The sequence below is a fragment of the Oncorhynchus masou genome, chromosome 9 (assembly GCF_036934945.1).
Source record: "Oncorhynchus masou masou isolate Uvic2021 chromosome 9, UVic_Omas_1.1, whole genome shotgun sequence".
NCBI lineage: Eukaryota > Metazoa > Chordata > Actinopteri > Salmoniformes > Salmonidae > Oncorhynchus > Oncorhynchus masou.
Genome location: NC_088220.1, coordinates 10479439 through 10506629, shown reverse-complemented (window position 1 = coordinate 10506629; position 27191 = coordinate 10479439). Strand labels below are relative to the sequence as shown.

General features: G+C 46.3%; 1 protein-coding gene across 2 annotated transcripts in view; it reads right to left on the bottom strand.

The window, feature by feature from the left end:
* LOC135545510 (glutamate receptor 3-like) overlaps window positions 1–27191 on the bottom strand; it is a 234616-nt gene that overhangs the window by 148159 nt on the left and 59266 nt on the right. For both annotated transcript variants that reach the window (XM_064973154.1, XM_064973155.1), the window contains exon 3: window positions 11234–11473. In XM_064973154.1, the coding sequence (XP_064829226.1) occupies window positions 11234–11473 (240 nt within the window). The remainder of the gene's footprint in view (window positions 1–11233; window positions 11474–27191) is intronic.

The window sequence follows — 27191 nt, the reverse complement described above, 5'->3', positions numbered from 1 at the left end:
TGCCTGTATTACCAGAGAGTGAGACATGTCTACCTGTATTACCAGAGAGTGAGACACCTCTGCCCGTATTACCTGAGAGTGAGACATGCCTACCTGTATTACCAGAGAGTGAGACATGTCTGCCTGTATTATCAGAGAGTGAGACATGTCTGCCCGTATTACCTGAGTGTGAGACATGTCTACCTGTATTACCTGAGAGGGAGACATGTCTACCTGTATTACCAGAGAGTGAGACACCTCTGCCCGTATTACCAGAGAGTGAGACACGTCTGCCCGTATTACCAGAGATTGAGACATGTCTGCCTGTATTACCAGAGAGTGAGACATGTCTGCCTGTATTACCAGAGAGTGAGACATGTCTTTCTGTATTACCAGAGAGTGAGACACATCTACCTGTATTACCAGAGAGTGAGACACCTCTGCCCGTATTACCTGAGAGTGAGACATGTCTACCTGTATTACCTGAGAGTGAGACATGTCTGCCTGTATTACCAGAGAGTGAGACATGTCTACCTGTATTACCAGAGAGTGAGACACCTCTGCCCGTATTACCTGAGAGTGAGACATGTCTACCTGTATTACCTGAGAGTGAGACATGTCTGCCTGTATTACCAGAGAGTGAGACATGTCTACCTGTATTACCAGAGAGTGAGACACCTCTGCCCGTATTACCTGAGAGTGAGACATGTCTACCTGTATTACCTGAGAGTGAGACATGTCTACCTGTATTACCAGAGAGTGAGACATGTCTGCCTGTATTACCAGAGAGTTAGACACCTCTGCCCGTATTACCTGAGAGTGAGACATGTCTGCCTGTATTACCTGAGAGTGAGACATGTCTGCCTGTATTACCAGAGAGTGAGACATGTCTGCCCGTATTACCTGAGAGTGAGACATGTCTGCCTGTATTACCAGAGAGTGAGACATGTCTACCTGTATTACCAGAGAGTGAGACATGTCTGCCCATATTATCTGAGTGTGAGACATGTCTACCTGTATTACCAGAGAGTGAGACACCTCTGCCCGTATTACCTGAGAGTGAGACATGTCTACCTGTATTACCTGAGAGTGAGACACGGCTGCCTGTATTACCAGAGTGAGACACCTCTGCCCGTATTACCTGAGAGTGAGACATGTCTACCTGTATTACCAGAGAGTGAGACATGTCTACCTGTATTACCAGAGAGTGAGACACCTCTGCCCGTATTACCTGAGAGTGAGACATGTCTACCTGTATTACCTGAGAGTGAGACATGTCTACCTGTATTACCTGAGAGTGAGACATGTCTACCTGTATTACCTGAGAGTGAGACATGTCTGCCTACCGTAATGTCTGTCAAACTAGACCTTTCATCCAGCTTCCATCCACCTGCTAATGCTCTCTTTCATCACACACACGCACACAGATGCACACACACACACACACACACACACACACACACACACACACACACACACACACACACACACACTCACTCATCTGTCATCATATCCTGTAACATTTCATCTGCTCTCAGGAAGCATGTCTCTGACAGAAGCATTTAGACTAAATGTTCCCTTCAATACATCAGAGGCTGAAGCAAACAGCAGAGTGGATGAGTGCCCTCGCAGGGTGGAAGCACAGCAGCACTAAAGCCTAAAAGCCATTTTAGTGCCAATAAGCCAGGCTAATGCAGGGCCAATAAGACAGGCTAATGCAGAGCCAATAAGACAGGCTAATGCAGAGCCAATAAGACAGGCTAATGCAGGGCCAATAAGACAGGCTAATGCAGAGCCAATAAGACAGGCTAATGCAGAGCCAATAAGACAGGCTAATGCAGAGCCAATAAGACAGGCTAATGCAGAGCCAATAAGACAGGCTAATGCAGAGCCAATAAGACAGGCTAATGCAGAGCCAATAAGACAGGCTAATGCAGAGCCAATAAGACAGGCTAATGCAGAGCCAATAAGACAGGCTAATGCAGAGCCAATAAGACAGGCTAATGCAGAGCCAATAAGACAGGCTAATGCAGAGCCAATAAGACAGGCTAATGCAGAGCCAATAAGACAGGCTAACGCAGGGCCAATAATAATTTCTGTATCATGAATGTGTGTGTGTGTGTTTGTCTTTAAATAATGTAATTCAGGGATTTCTGGATCTGAATCTGCAGGCAGTCAGACCGGAGAAATTTGGCAAAATGCTAATTTGCCCCAATTGTTGTTTTGTTGTATCTGCTTTTATTCAAGACTTGAGTTAAAAAGCAAAAAACACTTGCGACAGATATAAATTGCAGCGAGGTTTTATTTGATGTTGCTAGGATTAGGCCAGTGACATGTCCAAGGTGATTCATTTGCTACATTGACAGACGGACTCCCGAGTGGCGCAGTGGTCTAAGGCACTGCGTCTCAGTGACAGAAGCTTCATTAAAGACACTGGTTCCGGGTTAGGGTTTGGCGGGGTAGGCTGTTGTTGTGAATAAGAATGTGTTCTTTAACTGACTTGCCCAGTGAAATAAAAAGAGAAAGTAAAAGACTGAGAACACAAAGGTTGAATCCCAAATTAAATCCTATGTAGTGCACTACTTTTGACCAGGACCTTAAGTAGTGAACTATATAGGGAATAGAGTGCTATTTGAGACACAGAAGTGATAAAACACCATCATCCTTATTCTGTCTCTGATGTGTGTGTGCATAGAGTGCTACCACTAACCCGTGGTATCTATAGCTAGAATGACTCAGAACATACAGGGCTACCACTAACCCGTGGTATCTATAGCTAGAATGACTCAGAACATACAGGGCTACCACTAACACGTGGTATCTATAGCTAGAATGACTCAGAACATACAGGGCTACCACTAACACATGGTATCTATAGCTAGAATGACTCAGAACATACAGGGCTACCACTAACACGTGGTATCTATAGCTAGAATGACTCAGAACATACAAGGCTACCACTAACCCGTGGTATCTATAGCTAGAATGACTCAGAACATACAGGGCTACCACTAACACGTGGTATCTATAGCTAGAATGACTCAGAACATACAGGGCTACCACTAACACGTGGTATCTATAGCTAGAATGATTCAGAACATACAGGGCTACCACTAACCCGTGGTATCTATAGCTAGAATGACTCAGAACATACAAGGCTACCACTAACACATGGTATCTATAGCTAGAATGACTCAGAACATACAGGGCTACCACTAACACGTGGTATCTATAGCTAGAATGACTCAGAACATACAGGGCTACCACTAACCCGTGGTATCTATAGCTAGAATGATTCAGAACATACAGGGCGACCACTAACCCGTGGTATCTATAGCTAGAATGACTCAGAACATACAGGGCTACCACTAACCCGTGGTATCTATAGCTAGAATGACTCAGAACATACAGGGCTACCACTAACACATGGTATCTATAGCTAGAATGACTCAGAACATACAGGGCTACCACTAACCCGTGGTATCTATAGCTAGAATGACTCAGAACATACAGGGCTACCACTAACACGTGGTATCTATAGCTAGAATGACTCAGAACATACAGGGCTACCACTAACACGTGGTATCTATAGCTAGAATGACTCAGAACATACAGGGCGACCACTAACCCGTGGTATCTATAGCTAGAATGACTCAGAACATACAGGGCTACCACTAACACGTGGTATCTATAGCTAGAATGACTCAGAACATACAGGGCTACCACTAACCCGTGGTATCTATAGCTAGAATGATTCAGAACATACAGGGCGACCACTAACCCGTGGTATCTATAGCTAGAATGACTCAGAACATACAGGGCTACCACTAACACGTGGTATCTATAGCTAGAATGACTCAGAACATACAGGGCGACCACTAACACATTGTATCTATAGCTAGAATGACTCAGAACATACAGGGCTACCACTAACACGTGGTATCTATAGCTAGAATGACTCAGAACATACAGGGCTACCACTAACCCGTGGTATCTATAGCTAGAATGACTCAGAACATACAGGGCGACCACTAACACATTGTATCTATAGCTAGAATGACTCAGAACATACAGGGCGACCACTAACACGTGGTATCTATAGCTAGAATGACTCAGAACATACAGGGCTACCACTAACCCGTGGTATCTATAGCTAGAATGACTCAGAACATAGAGTGCTACCACTAACCCGTGGTATCTATAGCTAGAATGACTCAGAACATACAGGGCGACCACTAACACGTGGTATCTATAGCTAGAATGACTCAGAACATACAGGGCGACCACTAACCCGTGGTATCTATAGCTAGAATGACTCAGAACATACAGGGCTACCACTAACACATTGTATCTATAGCTAGAATGACTCAGAACATACAGGGCGACCACTAACCCGTGGTATCTATAGCTAGAATGACTCAGAACATACAGGGCTACCACTAACACGTGGTATCTATAGCTAGAATGACTCAGAACATACAGGGCGACCACTAACCCGTGGTATCTATAGCTAGAATGACTCAGAACATACAGGGCTACCACTAACCCGTGGTATCTATAGCTAGAATGACTCAGAACATACAGGGCGACCACTAACACGTGGTATCTATAGCTAGAATGACTCAGAACATACAGGGCGACCACAAACACGTGGTATCTATAGCTAGAATGACTCAGAACATACAGGGCGACCACTAACACGTGGTATCTATAGCTAGAATGACTCAGAACATACAGGGCGACCACAAACACGTGGTATCTATAGCTAGAATGACTCAGAACATACAGGGCTACCACTAACACGTGGTATCTATAGCTAGAATGACTCAGAACATACAGGACTACCACTAACACATGGTATCTATAGCTAGAATGACTCAGAACATACAGGGCTACCACTAACACATGGTATCTATAGCTAGAATGACTCAGAACATACAGGGCGACCACTAACACGTGGTATCTATAGCTAGAATGACTCAGAACATACAGGGCGACCACTAACACGTGGTATCTATAGCTAGAATGACTCAGAACATACAGGGCGACCACTAACACGTGGTATCTATAGCCAGAATGACTCAGAACATACAGGGCTACCACTAACATGTGGTATCTATAGATAGAATGACTCAGAACATACAGGGCGACCACTAACACATTGTATCTATAGCTAGAATGACTCAGAACATACAGGGTGACCACTAACACGTGGTATCTATAAAACTAGAATGACTCAGAACATTAGGGCAACCACTAACACGTGGTATCTATAGCTAGAATGACTCAGAACATACAGGGCGACCACTAACACGTGGTATCTATAGCTAGAATGACTCAGAACATACAGGGCGACCACTAACACGTGGTATCTATATCTAGAATGACTCAGAACATACAGGGCTACCACTAACACGTGGTATCTATAGCTAGAATGACTCAGAACATACAGGGCTACCACTAACACGTGGTATCTATAGCTAGAATGACTCAGAACATACAGGGCTACCACTAACACGTGGTATCTATAGCTAGAATGACTCAGAACATACAGGGTGACCACTAACACGTGGTATCTAGGGTCAGGCTTAGGTTATGGCTCAGGGTCCGTTTAATTAAAATATTTCACTTAATTTTAGCTAATGCATGCAGTTCTAAAATACATGTAGAGATACATGGCAGTATCATTATTAAAACAGTAACGATGTCTTCCCCCAGTCCAACATTATTAAAACAGTAACGATGTCTTCCCCCAGTCCAACATTATTAAAACAGTAACGATGTCTTCCCCCAGTCTGACTTTAGTCAAACAGTAACGATGTCTTCCCCCAGTCTGACTTTAGTAAAACAGTAACGATGTCTTCCCCCAGTCCAACATTATTAAAACAGTAACGATGTCTTCCCCCAGTCTGACTTTAGTAAAACAGTAACGATGTCTTCCCCCAGTCTGACTTTAGTAAAACAGTAACGATGTCTTCCCCCAGTCTGACTTTAGTAAAACAGTAACGATGTCTTCCCCCAGTCTGACTTTAGTCAAACAGTAACGATGTCTTCCCCCAGTCTGACTTTAGTAAAACAGTAACGATGTCTTCCCCCAGTCTGACTTTAGTCAAACAGTAACGATGTCTTCCCCCAGTCTGACTTTAGTAAAACAGTAACGATGTCTTCCCCCAGTCTGACTTTAGTCAAACAGTAACGATGTCTTCCCCCAGTCTGACTTTAGTCAAACAGTAACGATGTCTTCCCCCAGTCCAACATTATTAAAACAGTAACGATGCCTTCCCCCAGTCTGACTTTAGTCAAACAGTAACGATGTCTTCCCCCAGTCCAACATTATTAAAACAGTAACGATGTCTTCCCCCAGTCCAACATTATTAAAACAGTAACGATGCCTTCCCCCAGTTTGACTTTAGTAAAACAGTAACGATGTCTTCCCCCAGTCTGACTTTAGTCAAACAGTAACGATGTCTTCCCCCAGTCCAACATTATTAAAACAGTAACGATGTCTTCCCCCAGTCTGACTTTAGTAAAACAGTAACGATGTCTTCCCTCAGTCTGACTTTAGTCAAACAGTAACGATGTCTTCCCCCAGTTTGACTTTAGTCAAACAGTAACAATGTCTTCCCCCAGTCTGACTTTAGTAAAACAGTAACGATGTCTTCCCCCAGTCTGACTTTAGTAAAACAGTAACGATGCCTTTCTTCAGTAAAACAGTAACGATGTCTTCCCCCAGTCTGACTTTAGTAAAACAGTAACGATGTCTTCCCCCAGTCTGACTTTATTAAAACAGTAACGAAGCCTTTCTTCAGTAAAACAGTAACGATGCCTTCCCCCAGTCCAACATTATTAAAACAGTAACGATGTCTTCCCCCAGTCTGACTTTAGTAAAACAGTAACGATGTCTTCCCCCAGTCCAACATTATTAAAACAGTAACGATGTCTTCCCCCAGTCCAACATTATTAAAACAGTAACGATGCCTTCCCCCAGTTTGACTTTAGTAAAACAGTAACGATGTCTTCCCCCAGTCCAACATTATTAAAACAGTAACGATGTCTTCCCCCAGTCCAACATTATTAAAATAGTAATGATGCCTTCCCCCAGTCTGACTTTAGTAAAATAGTAACAATGCCTTCCTCCAGTCTCTGCTCCTCTCCTTCCTATGTGGTTGAATGGTCCATCTGATTACCTGGGTGTAAGGAGGGCATAGAGATGCTGCTTGACACACACACACAAACACATAGAGAGAGAGGATATAGAGCTTGACAGACACATACACAAACACATGCAGAGAGAGGGTATAGAGGGTATAGAGCTTGACAGACACATACACAAACACATGCAGAGAGAGGGTATAGAGGATATAGAGCTTGACAGACACAAACACAAACACATGCAGAGAGAGGGTATAGTGGGTATAGAGCTTGACAGACACAAACACAAACACATGCAGAGAGAGGGTATAGAGGGTATAGAGGGTATAGAGCTTGACAGACACATACACAAACACATGCAGAGAGAGGGTATAGAGGGTATAGAGGGTATAGAGCTTGACAGACACAAACAAACACATGCAGAGAGAGGGTATAGAGGGTATAGAGGGTATAGAGGGTATAGAGCTTGACAGACACACACACAAACACATGCAGAGAGAGGGTATAGAGGGTATAGAGCTTGACAGACATACACAAACACATGCAGAGAGAGGGTATAGAGGGTATAGAGCTTGACAGACACAAACACAAACACATGCAGAGAGAGGGTATAGAGGGTATAGAGCTTGACAGACACACACAAACACATGCAGAGAGAGGGTATAGAGGGTATAGAGCTTGACAGACACAAACACAAACACATGCAGAGAGTAGGGTATAGAGGGTATAGAGCTTGACAGACACACAAACAAACACATGCAGAGAGAGGGTATAGAGGGTATAGAGCTTGACAGACACAAACACATGCAGAGAGAGGGTATAGAGGGTATAGAGCTTGACAGACACAAACACAAACACATGCAGAGAGAGGGTAGAGAGGGTATAGAGCTTGACAGACACAAACAAACACACACTACTTGAGACAATGGTCTACCTGATGAGCCATTTATCAGAGTCCTGGATGGAGAGCATCAATCAAGCCCTTAAATTCTCTCTGGGGGATGATGTCCCCACTATAATAAGGCATCGCCTTACACATACAGCAGTATAGGGTTGTGTCTGTTTGGCATGCAGATGGGGAGTTGCTCTTACACAGGTAAATCAATGGTGTTTTCTAAACTGGACTGGCTCTGTCTGTCTGTCTGCCAGCCTGCCAGCCTGCCAGCCTGCCAGCCTGCCTGCCTGTCTGCCAGCCTGTCTGTCTGTCTGCCAGCCTGTCTGTCTGCCTGCCTGCCTGCCTGTCTGCCTGCCTGTCTGCCTGTCTGCCAGCCTGTCTGTCTGTCTGCCTGTCTGCCAGCCTGTCTGTCAGCCTGTCTGTCTGTCTGCCTGTCTGCCTGTCTGCCTGTCTGTCTGCCAGCCTGTCTGTCTGCCTGTCTGCCAGCCTGTCTGTCTGTCTGCCTGTCTGCCTGCCTGCCTGTCTGTCTGCCTGTCTGCCAGCCTGTCTGTCTGCCTGTCTGCCTGTCTGCCAGCCTGTCTGCCTGCCTGTCTGCTTGTCTGCCAGCCTGTCTGCCTGTCTGTCTGCCTGTCTGTCTGCCTGTCTGCCTGCCTGTCTGCCTGTCTAGAGGGAATATACATGATGCTACTGTCTAGAGGAGGGAATGGACATGATGCTACTGTCTAGAGGCAATAGACATGATGCTACTGTCTAGAGTAGGGAATGGACATGATGCTACTGTCTAGAGGAGGGAATAGACATGATGCTACTGTCTAGAGGAGGGAATAGACATGATGCTACTGTCTAGAGGAGGGAATAGACATGATGCTACTGTCTAGAGGAGGGAATAGACATGATGCTACTGTCTAGAGGCAATAGACATGATGCTACTGTCTAGAGGAGGGAATGGACATGATGCTACTGTCTAGAGGAGGGAATGGACATGATGCTACTGTCTAGAGGAGGGAATGGACATGATGCTACTGTCTAGAGGAGGGAATAGACATGATGCTACTGTCTAGAGGAGGGAATGGACATGATGCTACTGTCTAGAGGAGGGAATGGACATGATGCTACTGTCTAGAGGAGGGAATAGACATGATGCTACTGTCTAGAGGGAATAGACATGATGCTACTGTCTAGAGGAGGGAATGGACATGATGCTACTGTCTAGAGGAGGGAATAGACATGATGCTACTGTCTAGAGGAGGGAATGGACATGATGCTACTGTCTAGAGGAGGGAATGGACATGATGCTACTGTCTAGAGGAGGGAATAGACATGATGCTACTGTCTAGAGGGAATAGACATGATGCTACATGATGCTACTGTCTAGAGGAGGCAATAGACATGATGCTACTGTCTAGAGGAGGGAATAGACATGATGCTACTGTCTAGAGGAGGGAATAGACATGATGCTACTGTCTAGAGGAGGGAATGGACATGATGCTACTGTCTAGAGGAGGGAATGGACATGATGCTACTGTCTAGAGGAGGGAATGGACATGATGCTACTGTCTAGAGGAGGGAATAGACATGATGCTACTGTCTAGAGGAGGGAATGGACATGATGCTACTGTCTAGAGGAGGGAATGGACATGATGCTACTGTCTAGAGGAGGGAATAGACATGATGCTACTGTCTAGAGGGAATAGACATGATGCTACATGATGCTACATGTTGGTATGTTGTCACAACACGTACACACACACACACACACACATCTAAGAAACAGCACAATAACTCTTTATTAATACAAATAACTGTCCCCTAAGGGTATAGAGCGTAGTTTCCACTCTGCAATATAAGCTCAACTGCAGCAACAACAGCTGTAGCACACACCTAATTTAAGATGAGAAACAAGCCAAAACTTACACCATGATTAAACAGAGATTAATCAACACATTAAGGCGGTGAACTTCTGCACCCAAAGCTTAGTTACAATGGCATACTGCATCCAAAGCTTAGTTACAATGGCATACTGCATCCAAAGCTTAGTTACGGCGACATATTGCATCCAAAGCTTAGTTACGGGGACATACTGCATCCAAAGCTTAGTTACAATGGCATACTGCATCCAAAGCTTAGTTACGGCGACATACTGCACCCAAAGATTAGTTACGGCGACATACTGCATCCAAAGCTGAGTTACGGCGACATACTGCACCCAAAGCTTAGTTACGGTGACATACTGCACCCAAAGCTTAGTTACAGTGACATACTGCACCCGAAGCTTAGTTACGGTGAAATACTGCACCCAAAGCTTATTTACGGTGACATACTGCACCCGAAGCTTAGTTACGGTGACATACTGCATCCAAAGATGACTTACAATGACATACTGCATCCAAAGATGACTTACAATGACATACTGCATCCAAAGATTGCTTACAATGACCTACTGCATCCAAAGATGACTTACAATGACATACTGCATCCAAAGATTGCTTACAATGACATACTGTATCCAAAGATTGCTTACAATGACATACTGCATCCAAAGATTACTTACAATGACCTACTGCATCCAAAGATTACTTACAATGACATACATTTCTTCCAGTTGTAAAGTAGATGGAGTTTGTGAATGGCCTGTAGATTACATTACACAGTGCTTATAGAATGTCACCCACTTCCTTGTTCCAAGTAGGTAATGTTCCAGCACACGAGATCTTGTACAGTATACTTTGTCGTTTTGGCCATGAATATTATCAACGTTGACAATGTCAACTGTTTCAAGGGCACCCCTAAGAGTCAACACTTAAAATCCTCAACTAAACCATATCAAAGTCTATGGTAGACCCAGCCTGTCAAACCTTACCTACCGCAATCTGTATTGTATGTTAAATTATGTAACAATATCTACTATTATCAATGATATTGCAGTCAAAAACTACTTCAAGAGCACCTAGCTCTGTCTGTGTGTTTACCTCACAACTTGAACTATATCAAGGCCTGTGATGGCATGGCACATAGCTCTGTCTGTGTGTTTACCTCACAACCTGAACTATATCAAGGCCTGTGATGGCATGGCACCTAGCTCTGTCTGTGTGTTTACCTCACAACCTGAACTATATCAAGGCCTGTGATGGCAAGGCACCTAGCTCTGTCTGTGTGTTTACCTCACAACCTGAACTACATCAAGGCCTGTGATGGCATGGCACCTACCTCTGTCGGTGTCGTAGAGGTAAACAAACTTCTGCCACTTGTAGTGTGACAGCAGGCTGAGGACGGCCCCACGCAGTGCAGGTCTCATCTGGATGACAAACTGCACCTCGTTGTCGGTGGGGTAACTGGGCGTGACGAAGGAGGTGTGCAGCGCACCACAGAATGACGTCAGGGTGTTCATGGACTTTTTATCGTAGAAGCCGAAGATGGCATAGACCCCTCGGGAGAACTGAGAGCAGACTGGAGAGAGAGGGAGAGAGGGAGGGGGGCGTTAGGATGCTTAAGAGAGACAACAAGATCAGACACACACCCACACAAATGTCAAGTGTTTGAAAATGCAAACATCTTTGGTAGCTACACTGTAGAAAATCTATAACAGCCAATTTGTGGAATGAGATCATGCAGTAAGACTAGCATTGCTCGTTCATTAGTAAGACCAGCATTACTCTTCATCAGTCAGCCTATCTGCATTGGATGACATTTATTCAGCTGGGGAAAACACTTGCATTTATTTGTAGATCTGTCATGTTCTCTGGTGAGACCTCAGAATCTGGCAGCAATAAAGACACCGACAATGTCGTTAATGGCACACTATTTAAAGTGCATTACTTTTGACCAGGTCTCATAGGGCTCTGTCAAAACTAGTGCACTACAAAGGGAAGAGGGAAACACACGTTTTAGTCAAGAACAGAACAGGGACTTTTGCAACTATTCTATTGGTTCCATTGCGCCAGGCAAGCTCAATCAAACCCAGATCAAGTATTTGAAATAATGTCAGATACTATTTGGTGAAGGAACATGTGGCTGATGGTGTGGCTAACCTAATGTAGCATGCCTAGAAACACACCGCAGCTGGGTCCCCACTTCTGTTTATCAGGGGAAACAGAAGTCAGGTTAATAATACTGAATCCCTGAAAACAAGAAACATTCCGATTTCATTTATGACACGCTACCACTGTGTCATACACTTGAAAGAGATAGGCTTTCCATGTGTTCCAATTGGGAAATCAAGCTTTCTGATTGGCTAATGAAGTGCTCTGAACGTCTCCAAGCCTCTGGAATGATACAGATGGCTGAGCAGTGGAAACATCCAATCATATCTCCTGTTTTAATGGCATGTTGAACATTGGGGGTGTTAGAATGCAACAGCTAGAATGTACAACGCTGTAGTGGAGCAGGTCCCCATTCTCATCGACGGGGCTGTAGTGGAGCAGGTCCCCATTCTCATCGACGGGGCTGTAGTGGAGCAGGTCCCCATTCTCATCGACGGGGCTGTAGTGGAGCAGGTCCCCATTCTCATCGACGGGGCTGTAGTGGAGCAGGTCCCCATTCTCATCGACGGGGCTGTAGTGGAGCAGGTCCCCATTCTCATCGACGGGGCTGTAGTGGAGCAGGTCCCCATTCTCATCGACGGGGCTGTAGTGGAGCAGGTCCCCGTTTTCAACATGTTGCACTACAGTCGATGAGAGCTTCAAGTTCCTTAACTTCCACATTACCCACAAACTATCATGGTCCAAACACACCAAGACAGTCGTGAAGACGACACGACTAAACCTATTCCACGTCAGGAGACTGAAAAGTTTTGGCATTGGTCCTCAGATCCTCAAAAGGTTCTACAGCTGCACCATCGAGAGCATCCTGACTGGTTGCATCACTGCCTGGTATGGCAACTGCTCGGCCTCCGACCGCAAGGCACTACAGAGGATAGTGTGTACGGCCCAGTACATCACTGGGGCCAAGTTTCCTGCCATCCAGGACCTCTATACCAGGCGGTGTAAGATGAAGGCCCTAAAAATTGTCAAAGACTCCATCCACCTTAGTCATAGACTGTTCTCTCTGCTACCGCATGGCAAGCGATACCGGAGCGCCAAGTCTAGGACCAAGAGAATTCTAAACAGCTTCTACCCCCAAGCCACAAGACTACTGAACATCCAATCAAATGGCTACCTGGACTATTTGCATTGCCCCCTCCCTTCTTTTACACTGCTGCTATGACCTTAATTACCTCATCGAACCAGTGCCCCCGCACATGGACTCTGTACCAGTACTGCCTGTCTATAGTCTCCACATTGACTCTGTACCGTAACACCCTGTATATAGTCTCCACATTGACTCTGTACCGTAACACCCTGTCTATAGTCTCCACATTGACTCTGTACCGTAACACCCTGTCTATAGTCTCCACATTGACTCTGTACCGTAACACCCTGTCTATAGTCTCCACATTGACTCTGTACCGTAACACCCTGTATATAGTCTCCACATTGACTCTGTACCGTAACACCCTGTATATAGTCTCCACATTGACTCTGTACCAGTACTCCCTGTATATAGTCTCCACATTGACTCTGTACCATTACTCCCTGTATATAGTCTACACATTGACTCTGTACCAGTACTCCCTGTATATAGTCTACACATTGACTCTGTACCAGTACTCCCTGTATATAGCCTCGACATTGACTCTGTACCAGTACTCCCTGTATATAGCCTCCACATTGACTCTGTACCAGTACTCCCTGTATATAGTCTCCACATTGTACCAGTACCCCCTGTATATAGCCTCCACATTGACTCTGTACCAGTACCCCATGTATATAGCCTCCACATTGACTCTGTACCAGTACTCCCTGTATATAGTCTCCACATTGACTCTGTACCAGTACCCCCTGTATATACCTCCACATTGACTCTGTACCAGTACTCCCTGTATATAGTCTCTACATTGACTCTGTACCGTAACTCACTGTATATAGTCTCCACATTGACTCTGTACCGTAACTCCCTGTATATAGCCTCACTATTATTGCTTTTTTGATGCTGCTCTTTAATTATTTGTCACTTTTATTTATCTTGGGGGGGGGATATGTTTCTTAAAACTGCATTGTGGGTTAAGTAAGCATTTCAGGTCCCTGTTGTATTCGACGCATGTGACAAATACAATTTGATTTGATAATGCCTGAAGAAAATCTGAAGAGGCACAAAGTACGTGAGAATGGTAGGGGGTGTTGTGTAGGGGTCTAGGCCCCCCTTCTTGATGTTGGAGAATTTTGCACCTGAAACTGCATTTTCCTGCAAATCTAAAGCCAAAATCAGTATGCATAATTCTTGGTAAAAAATATGTTCATTTTTCTACAGATCTAAGCAAACATCTTGAGAGACTAAATATGCCTCCCTTCATCTCTGCTGAACTGTGTAAAAGATTGAAATCAATGGGAGTCTTTATTCAGTGCATTTAGTAATTGCTTGCTTTTCTAAAGTCTACCAACCTTGCAAGCAGGAATGCCAGCTAAGATAGTTAGACAAGCTAGCTACTAAAAGAGAGCATCCATTGAGAGCACCATTGAGAGCACCATTGAGAGCACCATTGAGAGCACCATTGAGAGCATCCTGTCTGCTGTATCACTGCCTGATATGGCAACTGCACCGCCCACAACCACAAGGCTCTCTAGAGGGTGATGCGGTCAGCCCAACGCATCACCAGGGGGCACACTGCCTGCCCTCCAGGACTTCTACAGCACCCTGTGTCACAGGAAGGACAAGAAGATCATCAAGGACCTCAGCCACCCGAGTCACGACCTGTTCACCCCGCTACCATCTGGAAGGCAGAAAGACAGTACGGGAGCATCAAAGCTGGGACCGAGGGACTGAAAAACTGCTTCACTCACCAGGCCATTAGACTGTTATATAGTCATATAGTCACCACTAGCCATCCTCCGCCCAGTCCTGCCCTGGACGTAGTCACTGTAACTAGCCGGATACAAACTGTACTCAACTATGCCACTTAGAGTCTGCTGCCTTATGTACATAGTCATTGAACACTGGTCTCTTTAATAATGTTTACATACTGTTTTACCGACTTCATGTGTACACTGAGCATACAAAACATGTATTCCTAATATTGACCACACACACAGTCTTGTGCAGCTAACATTATGTGGGGATATAACATTCAGTCCCATTCAAAGTCCTATTTTCCCTCACCCTAAACCAAACCCTAACCCATACCCTTCCCCTAACCTTAACCCTAAACCAAACCCTAAACCAAACCCATACCCTTCCCCTAACCCTAACTCTAACCCAAACCTAACCCATACCCTTCCCCTAACCTTAACCCTAAACCAAACCCATACCCTTCCCCTAACCTTAACCCTAAACCAAACCAAACCCATACCCTTCCCCTAAACTTAACCCTAACCCAAACCCTAACCCACACCCTTCCCCGAACCTTAATCCAAAAAGCTAAACTTAACCCTAAACCAAACCCTAACCCATACCCTTAACCTAACCTAACCTTAACCCAAAAACCTAAACTTAACCCTAGCTCTTATTCCCTAACTCCTAACCTTAACCTAAGTATAACCTTAACCCTAAACCCCTTAGAAATAGCATGTGACCTTGTGGGGACCAACAAAATGTCCCCAGCCGGTAAAATGTGTTAGTTTACTATAACCCTAGTTAAGTCTGTCCTGAAACCCTAGTTAAGTCTGTCCTATAACCCTAGTTAAGTCTGTCCTGAAACTCTAGTTAACAGTCTGTCCTGAAACTCTAGTTAACAGTCTGTCCTGAAACCCTAGTTAACAGTCTGTCCTGAAACCCTAGTTAAGTCTGTCCTGAAACCCTAGTTAACAGTCTGTCCTGAAACCCTAGTTAACAGTCTGTCCTGAAACCCTAGTTAACAGTCTGTCCTGAAACCATAGTTAACAGTCTGTCCTTTAAACTGTCCTGAAACCCTAGTTAACAGTCTGTCCTGAAACCCTAGTTAACAGTCTGTCCTATAACCCTAGTTAACAGTCTGTCCTGAAACCCTAGTTAACAGTCTGTCCTGAAACCCTAGTTAACAGTCTGTCCTGAAACCCTAGTTAAGTCTGTCCTGAAACCATAGTTAACAGTCTGTCCTGAAACCATAGTTAACAGTCTGTCCTTTAAACTGTCCTGAAACCCTAGTTAAGTCTGTCCTGAAACCCTAGTTAACAGTCTGTCCTGAAACCATAGTTAACAGTCTGTCCTGAAACCCTAGTTAACAGTCTGTCCTGAAACTCTAGTTAACAGTCTGTCCTGAAACCCTAGTTAACAGTCTGTCCTGAAACCCTAGTTAACAGTCTGTCCTGAAACCCTAGTTAAGTCTGTCCTGAAACCATAGTTAACAGTCTGTCCTTTAAACTGTCCTGAAACCCTAGTTAACAGTCTGTCCTGAAACCCTAGTTAAGTCTGTCCTGAAACCCTAGTTAAGTCTGTCCTGAAACCCTAGTTAACAGTCTGTCCTGAAACCCTAGTTAAGTCTGTCCTGAAACCCTAGTTAAGTCTGTCCTGAAACCCTAGTTAAGTCTGTCCTGAAACCCTAGTTAACAGTCTGTCCTGAAACTCTAGTTAACAGTCTGTCCTGAAACCCTAGTTAACAGTCTGTCCTGAAACCCTAGTTAAGTCTGTCCTGAAACCCTAGTTAACAGTCTGTCCTGAAACCCTAGTTAAGTCTGTCCTGAAACCCTAGTTAACAGTCTGTCCTGAAACCCTAGTTAAGTCTGTCCTGAAACCCTAGTTAAGTCTGTCCTGAAACCCTAGTTAACAGTCTGTCCTGAAACTCTAGTTAACAGTCTGTCCTGAAACCATAGTTAACAGTCTGTCCTTTAAACTGTCCTGAAACCCTAGTTAACTGTCTGAAACCTTTAAAGTCTGTCCTGAAACCTAGTTAAGTCTGTCCTTTAAAAGTCTGTCCTGAAACCCTAGTTAAGTCTGTCCTGAAACCTTTAAACTGTCCTGAAACCCTAGTTAAGTCTGTCCTGAAACCCTAGTTAACAGTCTGTCCTGAAACTCTAGTTAACAGTCTGTCCTGAAACCATAGTTAACAGTCTGTCCTGAAACCCTAGTTAACAGTCTGTCCTGAAACCCTAGTTAAGTCTGTCCTGAAACCCTAGTTAACGGTCTGTCCTGAAACCCTAGTTAACAGTCTGCCCTGAAACCATAGTTAACAGCCTGTCCTTTAAACTGTCCTGAAACTCTAGTTAACAGTCTGTCCTTTAAACTGTCCTGAAACTCTAGTTAACAGTCTGTCCTTTAAACTGTCCTGAAACCCTAGTTAACAGTCTGTCCTTTAAACTGGCCTGAAACTCTAGTTAACAGCCTGTCCTGTAAACTGGCCTGAAACCCAAGTTAACAGTCTGTCCTGTAAGGTCACTCACTAGCTCGGCTGATGTTTCCTAAAGTACCCTCTCCAGCCATGCAAGTATTTGGGTGTCCATGTTCTCTCATGGTCTCATAACCAGAGGTTGCATCCCAAATTGTACACTTTTCCATATATAATGCACTACTTTCTGACGAGAGTTTTACGGACCTTTGTCAAAAGTTAGTGCACTTTGTATGGAATAGGGTGCCATTTGGAATACAGACAGAGTCCTCTGTTGCCGTGGAAGGACGGAAGAGGCCTCTGTGTGCTGATGTAAATGCCACTGTTGATTATATCTCTTTACTGGTTCTCCTCTCGCTCTCTGTTTGCCCCCATGTCTTTCTCTCTCTCTCTTGTCCTGACTACGTTCCCCACCTCTGTTTTCTCTTCCCCAGTCCCTTTCCCCTCCGCTCCCCCTTTCTCTCCCTCCCTTCTCCCTCCCCCTCCGCTCCCCCCTTTCTCTCTCTCCCTCCCCCTCCCCTCCCCCCCTTTCTCCCCTCCCCCTCCGCTCCCCCCTTTTTCTCCCTCCCTTCTCCCTCCGCTCCCCCTTTCTCTCCCTCACTTCTCCCTCCCCCTCCGCTCCCCCTTTCTCTCCCTCACTTCTCCCTCCCCCTCCGCTCCCCCTTTCTCTCCCTCACTTCTCCCTCCCCCTCCGCTCCCCCTTTCTCTCCCTCCCTCTCCGCTCCCCCTTTCTCTCCCTCCCTCCACTCCCCCTTTCTCTCCCTCCCTCTCCGCTCCCCCTTTTCTCTCCCTCACTTCTCCCTCCCCCTCCGCTCCCCCCTTTCTCTACCTCCCTTCTCCCTCCCCCTCCGCTCCCCCCTTTCTCCCTCCCCCTCCGCTCCCCCTTTCTCTCCCTCCTTCTCCTCCCCCTCCGCTCCCCCTTTCTCTCCCTCCCTCTCCGCTCCCCCTTTCTCTCCCTCACTTCTCCCTCACCCTCCGCTCCCCCTCTCTCCCTCACTTCTCCCTCCCCCTCCGCTCCCCCTTTCTCTCCCTCCCTCTCCGCTCCCCCTTTCTCTCCCTCACTTCTCCCTCCCCCTCCGCTCCCCCTTTCTCTCCCTCACTTCTCCCTCCCCCTCCGCTCCCCCTTTCTCTCCCTCACTTCTCCCTCCCCCTCCGCTCCCCCTCCTCCTCCGCTCCCCCTTTCTCTCCCTCCCTCTCCGCTCCCCCTTTCTCTCCCTCACTTCTCCCTCCCCCTCCGCTCCCCCTTTCTCTCCCTCACTTCTCCCTCCCCCTCCGCTCCCCCTTTCTCTCCCTCACTTCTCCCTCCCCCTCCGCTCCCCCCCTCCTCCTCCGCTCCCCCTTTCTCTCCCTCCCTCTCCGCTCCCCCTTTCTCTCCCTCACTTCTCCCTCCCCCTTTCTCTCCCTCACTTTTCCCTCTCCCCTTTCTCTCCCTCACTTTTCCCTCCCCCCTCACTTTTCCCTCCCCCTCCGCTCCCCCTTTCTCTCCCTCACTTTTCCCTCCCCCTTTCTCTCCCTCACTTTTCCCTCCCCCTTTCTCTCCCTCACTTTTCCCTCCCCCTCCGCTCCCCCTTTCTCTCCCTCACTTTTCCCTCCCCCTTTCTCTCCCTCACTTTTCCCTCCCCCTCCGCTCCCCCTTTCTCTCCCTCACTTTTCCCTCCCCCTTTCTCTCCCTCACTTTTCCCTCCCCCTTTCTCTCCCTCACTTTTCCCTCCCCTCCGCTCCCCCTTTCTCTCCCTCACTTTTCCCTCCCCCTCCGCTCCCCCCCCCTTCTCCCCTCACCTTTCCCTCCCCCTCCGCTCCCCCTTTCTCTCCCTCACTTCTCCCTCCCTCTCCGCTCCCCCCTTTCTCTCCCTCACTTCTCCCTCACCCTCCGCTCCCCCTCTCTCCCTCACTTCTCCCTCCCCCTCCGCTCCCCCTTTCTCTCCCTCCCTCTCCGCTCCCCCTTTCTCTCCCTCACTTCTCCCTCCCCCTCCGCTCCCCCTTTCTCTCCCTCACTTCTCCCTCCCCCTCCGCTCCCCCCTCCTCCTCCGCTCCCCCCTTTCTCTCCCTCCCTCTCCGCTCCCCCCTTTCTCTCCCTCACTTCTCCCTCCCCCCTTTCTCTCCCTCACTTTTCCCTCTCCCCTTTCTCTCCCTCACTTTTCCCTCCCCCCTCACTTTTCCCTCCCCCTCCGCTCCCCCCTTTCTCTCCCTCACTTTTCCCTCCCCCCTTTCTCTCCCTCACTTTTCCCTCCCCCCTTTCTCTCCCTCACTTTTCCCTCCCCCTCCGCTCCCCCCTTTCTCTCCCTCACTTTTCCCTCCCCCTTTCTCTCCCTCACTTTTCCCTCCCCCTTTCTCTCCCTCACTTTTCCCTCCCCCTCCGCTCCCCCTTTCTCTCCCTCACTTTTCCCTCCCCCTCCGCTCCCCCTTTCTCTCCCTCACCTTTCCCTCCCCCTCCGCTCCCCCTTTCTCTCCCTCACTTCTCGCTCCCCCTTTCTCCCCCCTTCATCTCTCTGTTCTTCCAGACCTAAATCAGACTTGTCCCCTTTAAAGCACACACACACACACACACACACACACACACACACACACACACACACACACACACACACAGGGGTAGATAGCACACAGGGGTAGATAGCACATAAGTGCTTGGGGGGATTGAATTGGCTCATGCCATTTAGAGCTGTGAAGCGCTTCAAACCATTTACTCAAATGCCAGCCCCTAAACTTCACCAATGCCTCCTCTCCCGTTGCCCAAGATTATGGCCATGACACTTAAAGAGATGAGATGAGATGACTTCAAGCTGCCAGTCTGGATGAATTAAGATCATCATAACTTGTTTAGGCCTTCATGCCATGAAATTTACAATGGTAAAAGTAATCAAGATACTATCGACAAAAGGAGGACGGACCGATCTATTCATCTCACCTACAGCAAAAGGAGTCTATTTCCAGATTTACACATGAACAACCAACATATAATATGCTTACAAAATGAATATTGTAACGGAATGATCATTGCCTGAGGAGGTTTTCAGCTGGATAACTCCTCATCAGACATGGTTGAAGGAAAAGGTACCGCCAGTCTCTTTGTGTGTATGTGTCTGTGTGCGGGTGAGCGTATAGACTGTGGCGCACTGCACTACTGACAAAGCACCTTCTAATAAATCCCAGCCTGTGTGTGACAGGGAGTCTGTGTTTGACTGGGAGTGTGTGTTTAATGTGATGAATGGGTGGTGGGTAGGGGGTCTGGCATGAAGACCCTCTATCACAGAGCCTAGTTCATCTGGATCTTATGCAGTCAGAGCAGAGGTTGCGGCCCACTGATCCCCCTCTGTAGCTGGGAACAACCCTCTACTGCAACTATAACCACTCTGTAACTCGGGTAACACTCTACTACCCCCTATACCTCCTCTGTAGCCGGGGACAATCCTCTACTGCTCCTATACCTCCTCTGTAGCCAGGGACAATCCTCTACTGCTCCTATACCTCCTCTGTAGTTAGGGACAATCATCTACTGCCTCTAAACCTCCTCTGTAGCCAGGGACAATCCTCTACTGCTCCTATACCTCCTCTGTAGTTAGGGACAATCCTCTACTGCTCCTATACCTCCTCTGTAGCCAGGGACAATCCTCTACTTGTCCTATACCTCCTCTGTAGCCAGGGACAATCCTCTACTGCTCCTATACCTCCTCTGTAGTTAGGGACAATCCTCTACTGGTCCTATACCTCCTCTGTAGCCAGGGACAATCCTCTACTGCTCCTATACCTCCTCTGTAGCCAGGGACAATCCTCTACTGGTCCTATACCTCCTCTGTAGTTAGGGACAATCATCTACTGCTCCTATACCTCCTCTGTCTGGACAATCCTCTACTTGTCCTATACCTCCTCTGTAGCCAGGGACAATCCTCTACTGCTCCTATACCTCCTCTGTAGACAGGGACAATCATCTACTGCTCCTATACCTCCTCTGTAGCCAGGGACAATCCTCTACTGCTCCTATACCTCCTCTGTAGCCAGGGACAATCCTCTACTGCTCCTATACCTCCTCTGTAGCCAGGGACAATCCTCTACTGCTCCTATACCTCCTCTGTAGCCAGGGACAATCCTCTACTGGTCCTATACCTCCTCTGTAGCCAGGGACAATCCTCTACTGCTCCTATACCTCCTCTGTAGCCAGGGACAATCCTCTACTGCTCCTATACCTCCTCTGTAGCCAGGGACAATCCTCTACTGCTCCTATACCTCCTCTGTGGCCGGGACAATCCTCTACTGCTCCTATACCTCCTCTGTAGCCAGGGACAATCCTCTACTGCCTCTAAACCTCCTCTGTAGTTAGGGACAATCATCTACTGCTCCTATACCTCCTCTGTAGCCAGGGACAATCCTCTACTGCTCCTATACCTCCTCTGTAGCCGGGGACAATCCTCTACTGCTCCTATACCTCCTCTGTAGCCAGGGACAATCCTCTACTGCTCCTATACCTCCTCTGTAGTTAGGGACAATCCTCTACTGGTCCTATACCTCCTCTGTAGTTAGGGACAATCATCTACTGCTCCTATACCTCCTCTGTAGCCAGGGACAATCCTCTACTGGTCCTATACCTCCTCTGTAGTTAGGGACAATCCTCTACTGCTCCTATACCTCCTCTGTAGTTAGGGACAATCATCTACTGCCTCTAAATCTCCTCTCAGGGAGATATGGTCCTCCTATGCCTGTGTCATAAATGGCACCCAATTCCATTTCTAGTGTACTGTGTCTATCTTGTAATATACACTGCATCCCTCTCATCTGACTCTCCAATTGGCCTTATGTCATCCTTTCTACTCCTCTCTCTGTTCTCCTCTCATTCACTGTCCTCTTCACCTCTCTACTTTCTGCATCCTCCTCCTCTTCTCTTCTTTCTCGCCTCCTCTCAAGGGGGCTGAGCTCTATAAGCCTCCTCCCCTACCTTCTTCTTCCGTACCCCTGGCTCTTCCATCCTCCCTCTCCCATCCCTCCTCCCTTACCTTCTTCTTCTTTACCCATGGCTCTTTCCTCCTCTCTTTCTCATCCCTCCTCCCCTACCTTCTTCCGTACCCTAGGCTCTTCCCTCCTCTCTCTCCCATCCCTCCTCCCTCCTTCACTCACTCTTCTCGGCTGTGCAGGACATTCCACCGTGATTACACTGCCACTTAGTCCAGAGAGTGCCCAATGAACTGTGTGTGTGTGTGTGTGTGTGTGTGTGTGTGTAAAGGTGTGGTGTGTGTGTGTTTGTCCCCCAAGTAAAGGTCTGGCTATGTGTGTGTGTGTGTGTGTGTGTGTGTGTATGTGTGGCCAATGAACTGTCCTGTAGGTACTCAATACACCTCCACTCATTTATTTTCCCTGGCTGCTTCCCTCCCTAAGAGATATCTTACCTGCCTGCCTAGTAAAGTCAATGTGCTCTGGGCTGCATGTGGACTATAAATGGGCCTAGTGTGGCTCTAGTGGAAGGCTAAAGTGGGCTGTAAGGCTAAAACCAGATTTAAAAAATTTAACACTTTTATATTTTTTATTTATTTAACTGGGCAAATTCTTATTTACAATGACGGCCTACACTGTCCAAACCCAGACGACACTGGGGCAAATTCTTATTTACAATGACGGCCTAAACTGTCCAAACCCAGACGACACTGGGGCAAATTCTTATTTACAATGACGGCCTAAACTGTCCAAACCCAGACGACACTGGGGCAAATTCTTATTTACAATGACGGCCTAAACTGTCCAAACCCAGACGACACTGGGGCAAATTCTTATTTACAATGACGGCCTACACTGTCCAAACCCAGACGACACGGGGGCAAATTCTTATTTACAATGACGGCCTAAACTGTCCAAACCCAGACGACACTGGGCCAATTATGCCTGCCTATGGGACTCTCAATCACAGCCTTTAGTGATACAGCCTGTATTCAAATCAGGGTGTATGTAGTGACGCCTCTAGCAGTGAGATGCAGTGTCTTAGATCGCTGCGCCACTTGCGAGGACTGGATATGATCATAAGACAAGACTAGACCACAGTCCTTATATTACTAGAGCTCATGTCTGACACCTGTCAAAAGAAGAGTCAACAAGGAGGAACTGCTTTCACATCCCCCAAGTAAAGGTCTGGCTATGTGATGTTTCCCCCCAAGTAAAGGTCTGGCTATGTGATGGTTTTCCCCCAAGTAAAGGTCTGGCTATGTGATGGTGTTCCGCAAGTAAAGGTCTGGCTATGTGATGGTGTTCCCCCAAGTAAAGGTCTGGCTATGTGATGGTGTTCCGCAAGTAAAGGCGTGGCTATGTGATGGTTTTCCCCCAAGTAAAGGTCTGGCTATGTGATGGTTTTCCCCCCGAAGTAAAGGTCTGGCTATGTGATGGTGTTCCGCAAGTAAAGGCGTGGCTATGTGATGGTTTTCCCCCAAGTAAAGGTCTGGCTATGTGATGGTTTTCCCCCAAGTAAAGGTCTGGCTATGTGATGGTTTCCCCCAAGTAAAGGTCTGGCTATGTGATGGTTTTCCCCCAAGTAAAGGTCTGGCTATGTGATGGTTTTCCCCCAAGTAAAGGTCTGGCTATGTGATGGTTTTCCCCCAAGTAAAGGTCTGGCTATGTGATGGTTTCCCCCAAGTAAAGGTCTGGCTATGTGATGGTTTGTAAGTCGCTCTGGATAAGAGCGTCTGCTAAATGACTTAAATGTAATGTACATGTGATGGTTTTCCCCCCGAAGTAAAGGTCTGGCTATGTGATGGTTTTCCCCCAAGTAAAGGTCTGGCTATGTGATGGTTATCCCCCAAGTAAAGGTCTGGCTATGTGATGGTTTTCCCCAAAAATAAAGGCGTGGCTATGTGATGGTTTTCCCCAAAAATAAAGGCGTGGCTATGTGATGGTTTTCCCCAAAAATAAAGGCGTGGCTATGTGATGGTTTTCCCCCAAGTAAAGGTCTGGCTATGTGATGGTTTTCCCCCAAGTAAAGGTCTATCTATGTGATGGTTTCCCCCAAGTAAAGGTTCAGCTATGTGATGGTTTCCCCCAAAGTAAAGGTCTGGCTATGGTATCGTTTTCCCACAAATGAAGCTCTGGCTGTGTGATGGTTGCCATTATCAGCTAAACAATGGCCTTTGTCACACCCACATAACAAATCAGAGGTCTGATTCTCTAAAGAGAAGGGAGGAGAACAAGAGAGGATAAATGTTTGAAGAGGGATGCTGCTTTTTGACAGTAAATGTGAGATAGCATGGTTTGCTTCATAATAGTTCTGGAGAAAGGAAATCAATTTGCCTGGCCTTAATTGATACATGAGGCGTGGAACACACACATCAGGAGAGATCTCTCTTCATGTGCATGACTGCCTCGACTGTGTGACGTTTCCTCGACAGTGAAGCCAAAATGGCAAACAATTAACCGCTATCTGCACCCTGTTAGAAGATAATGCACACAGACACGCACACAGACACAGACACACACACACACACAGACACAGACACAGACACACACACACACACACAGACACAGACACACACACACACACACCCCCTGCATCTTCAGAACACCAGATACAGATATCAAACAAACCATCTACAGTGAGGATGACATAATTTAGTGATTCCACTATTTGCTGCATTGCAGGGGAAAGCTAATGCTAAAGTTACAGTACTGTTGCAGGGGAAAGCTAATGATAATGTTACAGTACTGTTGCAGGGGAAAGCTAATGATAATGTTACAGTACTGTTGCAGGGGAAAGCTAATGATAATGTTACAGTACTGTTGCAGGGGAAAGCTAATGATAATGTTACAGTACTGTTGCAGGGGAAAGCTAATGATAATGTTACAGTACTGTTGCAAGGGAAAGCTAATGATAATGTTACAGTACTGTTGCAGGGGAAAGCTAATGATAACGTTACAGTACTGTTGCAGGGGAAAGCTAATGCTAACGTTACAGTACTGTTGCAAGGGAAAGCTAATGCTAAAGTTACAGTACTGTTGCAGGGGAAAGCTAATGCTAACGTTACAGTACTGTTGCAAGGAGGAAAGCTAATGCTAAAGTTACAGTACTGTTGCAGGGGAAAGCTAATGCTAAAGTTACAGTACTGTTGCAAGGGAAAGCTAATGCTAACGTTACAGTACTGTTGCAGGGGAAAGCTAATGCTAACGTTACAGTACTGTTGCAAGGAGGAAAGCTAATGCTAACGTTACAGTACTGTTGCAAGGAGGAAAGCTAATGCTAACGTTACAGTACTGTTGCAGGGGAAAGCTAATGCTAACGTTACAGTACTGTTGCAAGGAGGAAAGCTAATGCTAACGTTACAGTACTGTTGCAAGGGAAAGCTAATGCTAACGTTACAGTACTGTTGCAAGGAGGAAAGCTAATGCTAACGTTACAGTACTGTTGCAAGGAGGAAAGCTAATGCTAAAGTTACAGTACTGTTGCAAGGAGGAAAGCTAATGCTAAAGTTACAGTACTGTTGCAAGGAGGAAAGCTAATGCTAAAGTTACAGTACTGTTGCAGGGGAAAGCTAATGCTAAAGTTACAGTACTGTTGCAAGGAGGAAAGCTAATGCTAACGTTACAGTACTGTTGCAGGGGAAAGCTAATGCTAACGTTACAGTACTGTTGCAAGGAGGAAAGCTAATGCTAAAGTTACAGTACTGTTGCAAGGAGGAAAGCAAATTCTAACGTTATTCTGTAGTACTGTTGCAGGGGAAGCACCAACGCTAAAGATACAATACTGTTGCAAGAGGAAAGCTAATGCTAAAGTTACAGTACTGTTGCAAGGAGGAAAGCTAATGCTAACGTTACAGTACTGTTGCAAGGAGGAAAGCTAATGCTAACACTATTCTGTAGTACTGTTGCAGGGAGGAAAGCTAATGCTAAAGTTACAGTACTGTTGTAAGAAGGAAAGCTAATGCTAAAGTTACAGTACTGTTGTAAGAAGGAAAGCTAATGCTAAAGTTACAGTACTGTTGCAAGGAGGAAAGCTAATGCTAACGTTACAGTACTGTTGCAAGGAGGAAAGCTAATGCTAACACTATTCTGTAGTACTGTTGCAGGGAGGAAAGCTAATGCTAACACTATTCTGTAGTACTGTTGCAGGGAGGAAAGCTAATGCTAAAGTTACAGTACTGTTGTAAGAAGGAAAGCTAATGCTAAAGTTACAGTACTGTTGTAAGAAGGAAAGCTAATGCTAAAGTTACAGTACTGTTGCAAGGAGGAAAGCTAATGCTAACACTATTCTGTAGTACTGTTGCAGGGAGGAAAGCAAATTCTAACGTTATTCTGTAGTACTGTTGCAGGGGAAGCACCAACGCTAAAGATACAATACTGTTGCAAGAGGAAAGCTAATGCTAAAGTTACAGTACTGTTGCAAGGAGTAAAGATAATACTAAAGTTACAGTACTGTTGCAAGGAGGAAAGCTAATGCTAATGTTACAGTACTGTTTTGCCCTGTTTATCAAAAGTGTTTGAAAAACGTGTCAATAATCAGCTGCCTGGCTTTCTTGATGTCTACAGTATTCTCTCTGGTATACAATCTGGTTTCCGCTCAGGTTATGGATGATTCACTGCAACCTTACAGGTCCTCAATAATGTCACCATTACCCTTGATTCTAAGCCATGTTGTGCTGCTATTTTTATTGACTTGGTCAAAGCATTTGATACTGTAGAACATTCCATTCTTCTGGGCCGGCTGAGGAGTATTGGTGTCTCTGAGGGGTCTTTGGCCTGGTTTGCTAACTCCCTCAGAGTGCAGTGTATAAAGTCAGAAATCTGCTGTCTCAGTGACTGCCTGTCACCAAGGGAGTACCCCAAGGCTTGATCCCAGGCCCCGTGCTCTTCTCAATTTACATCAACAACATA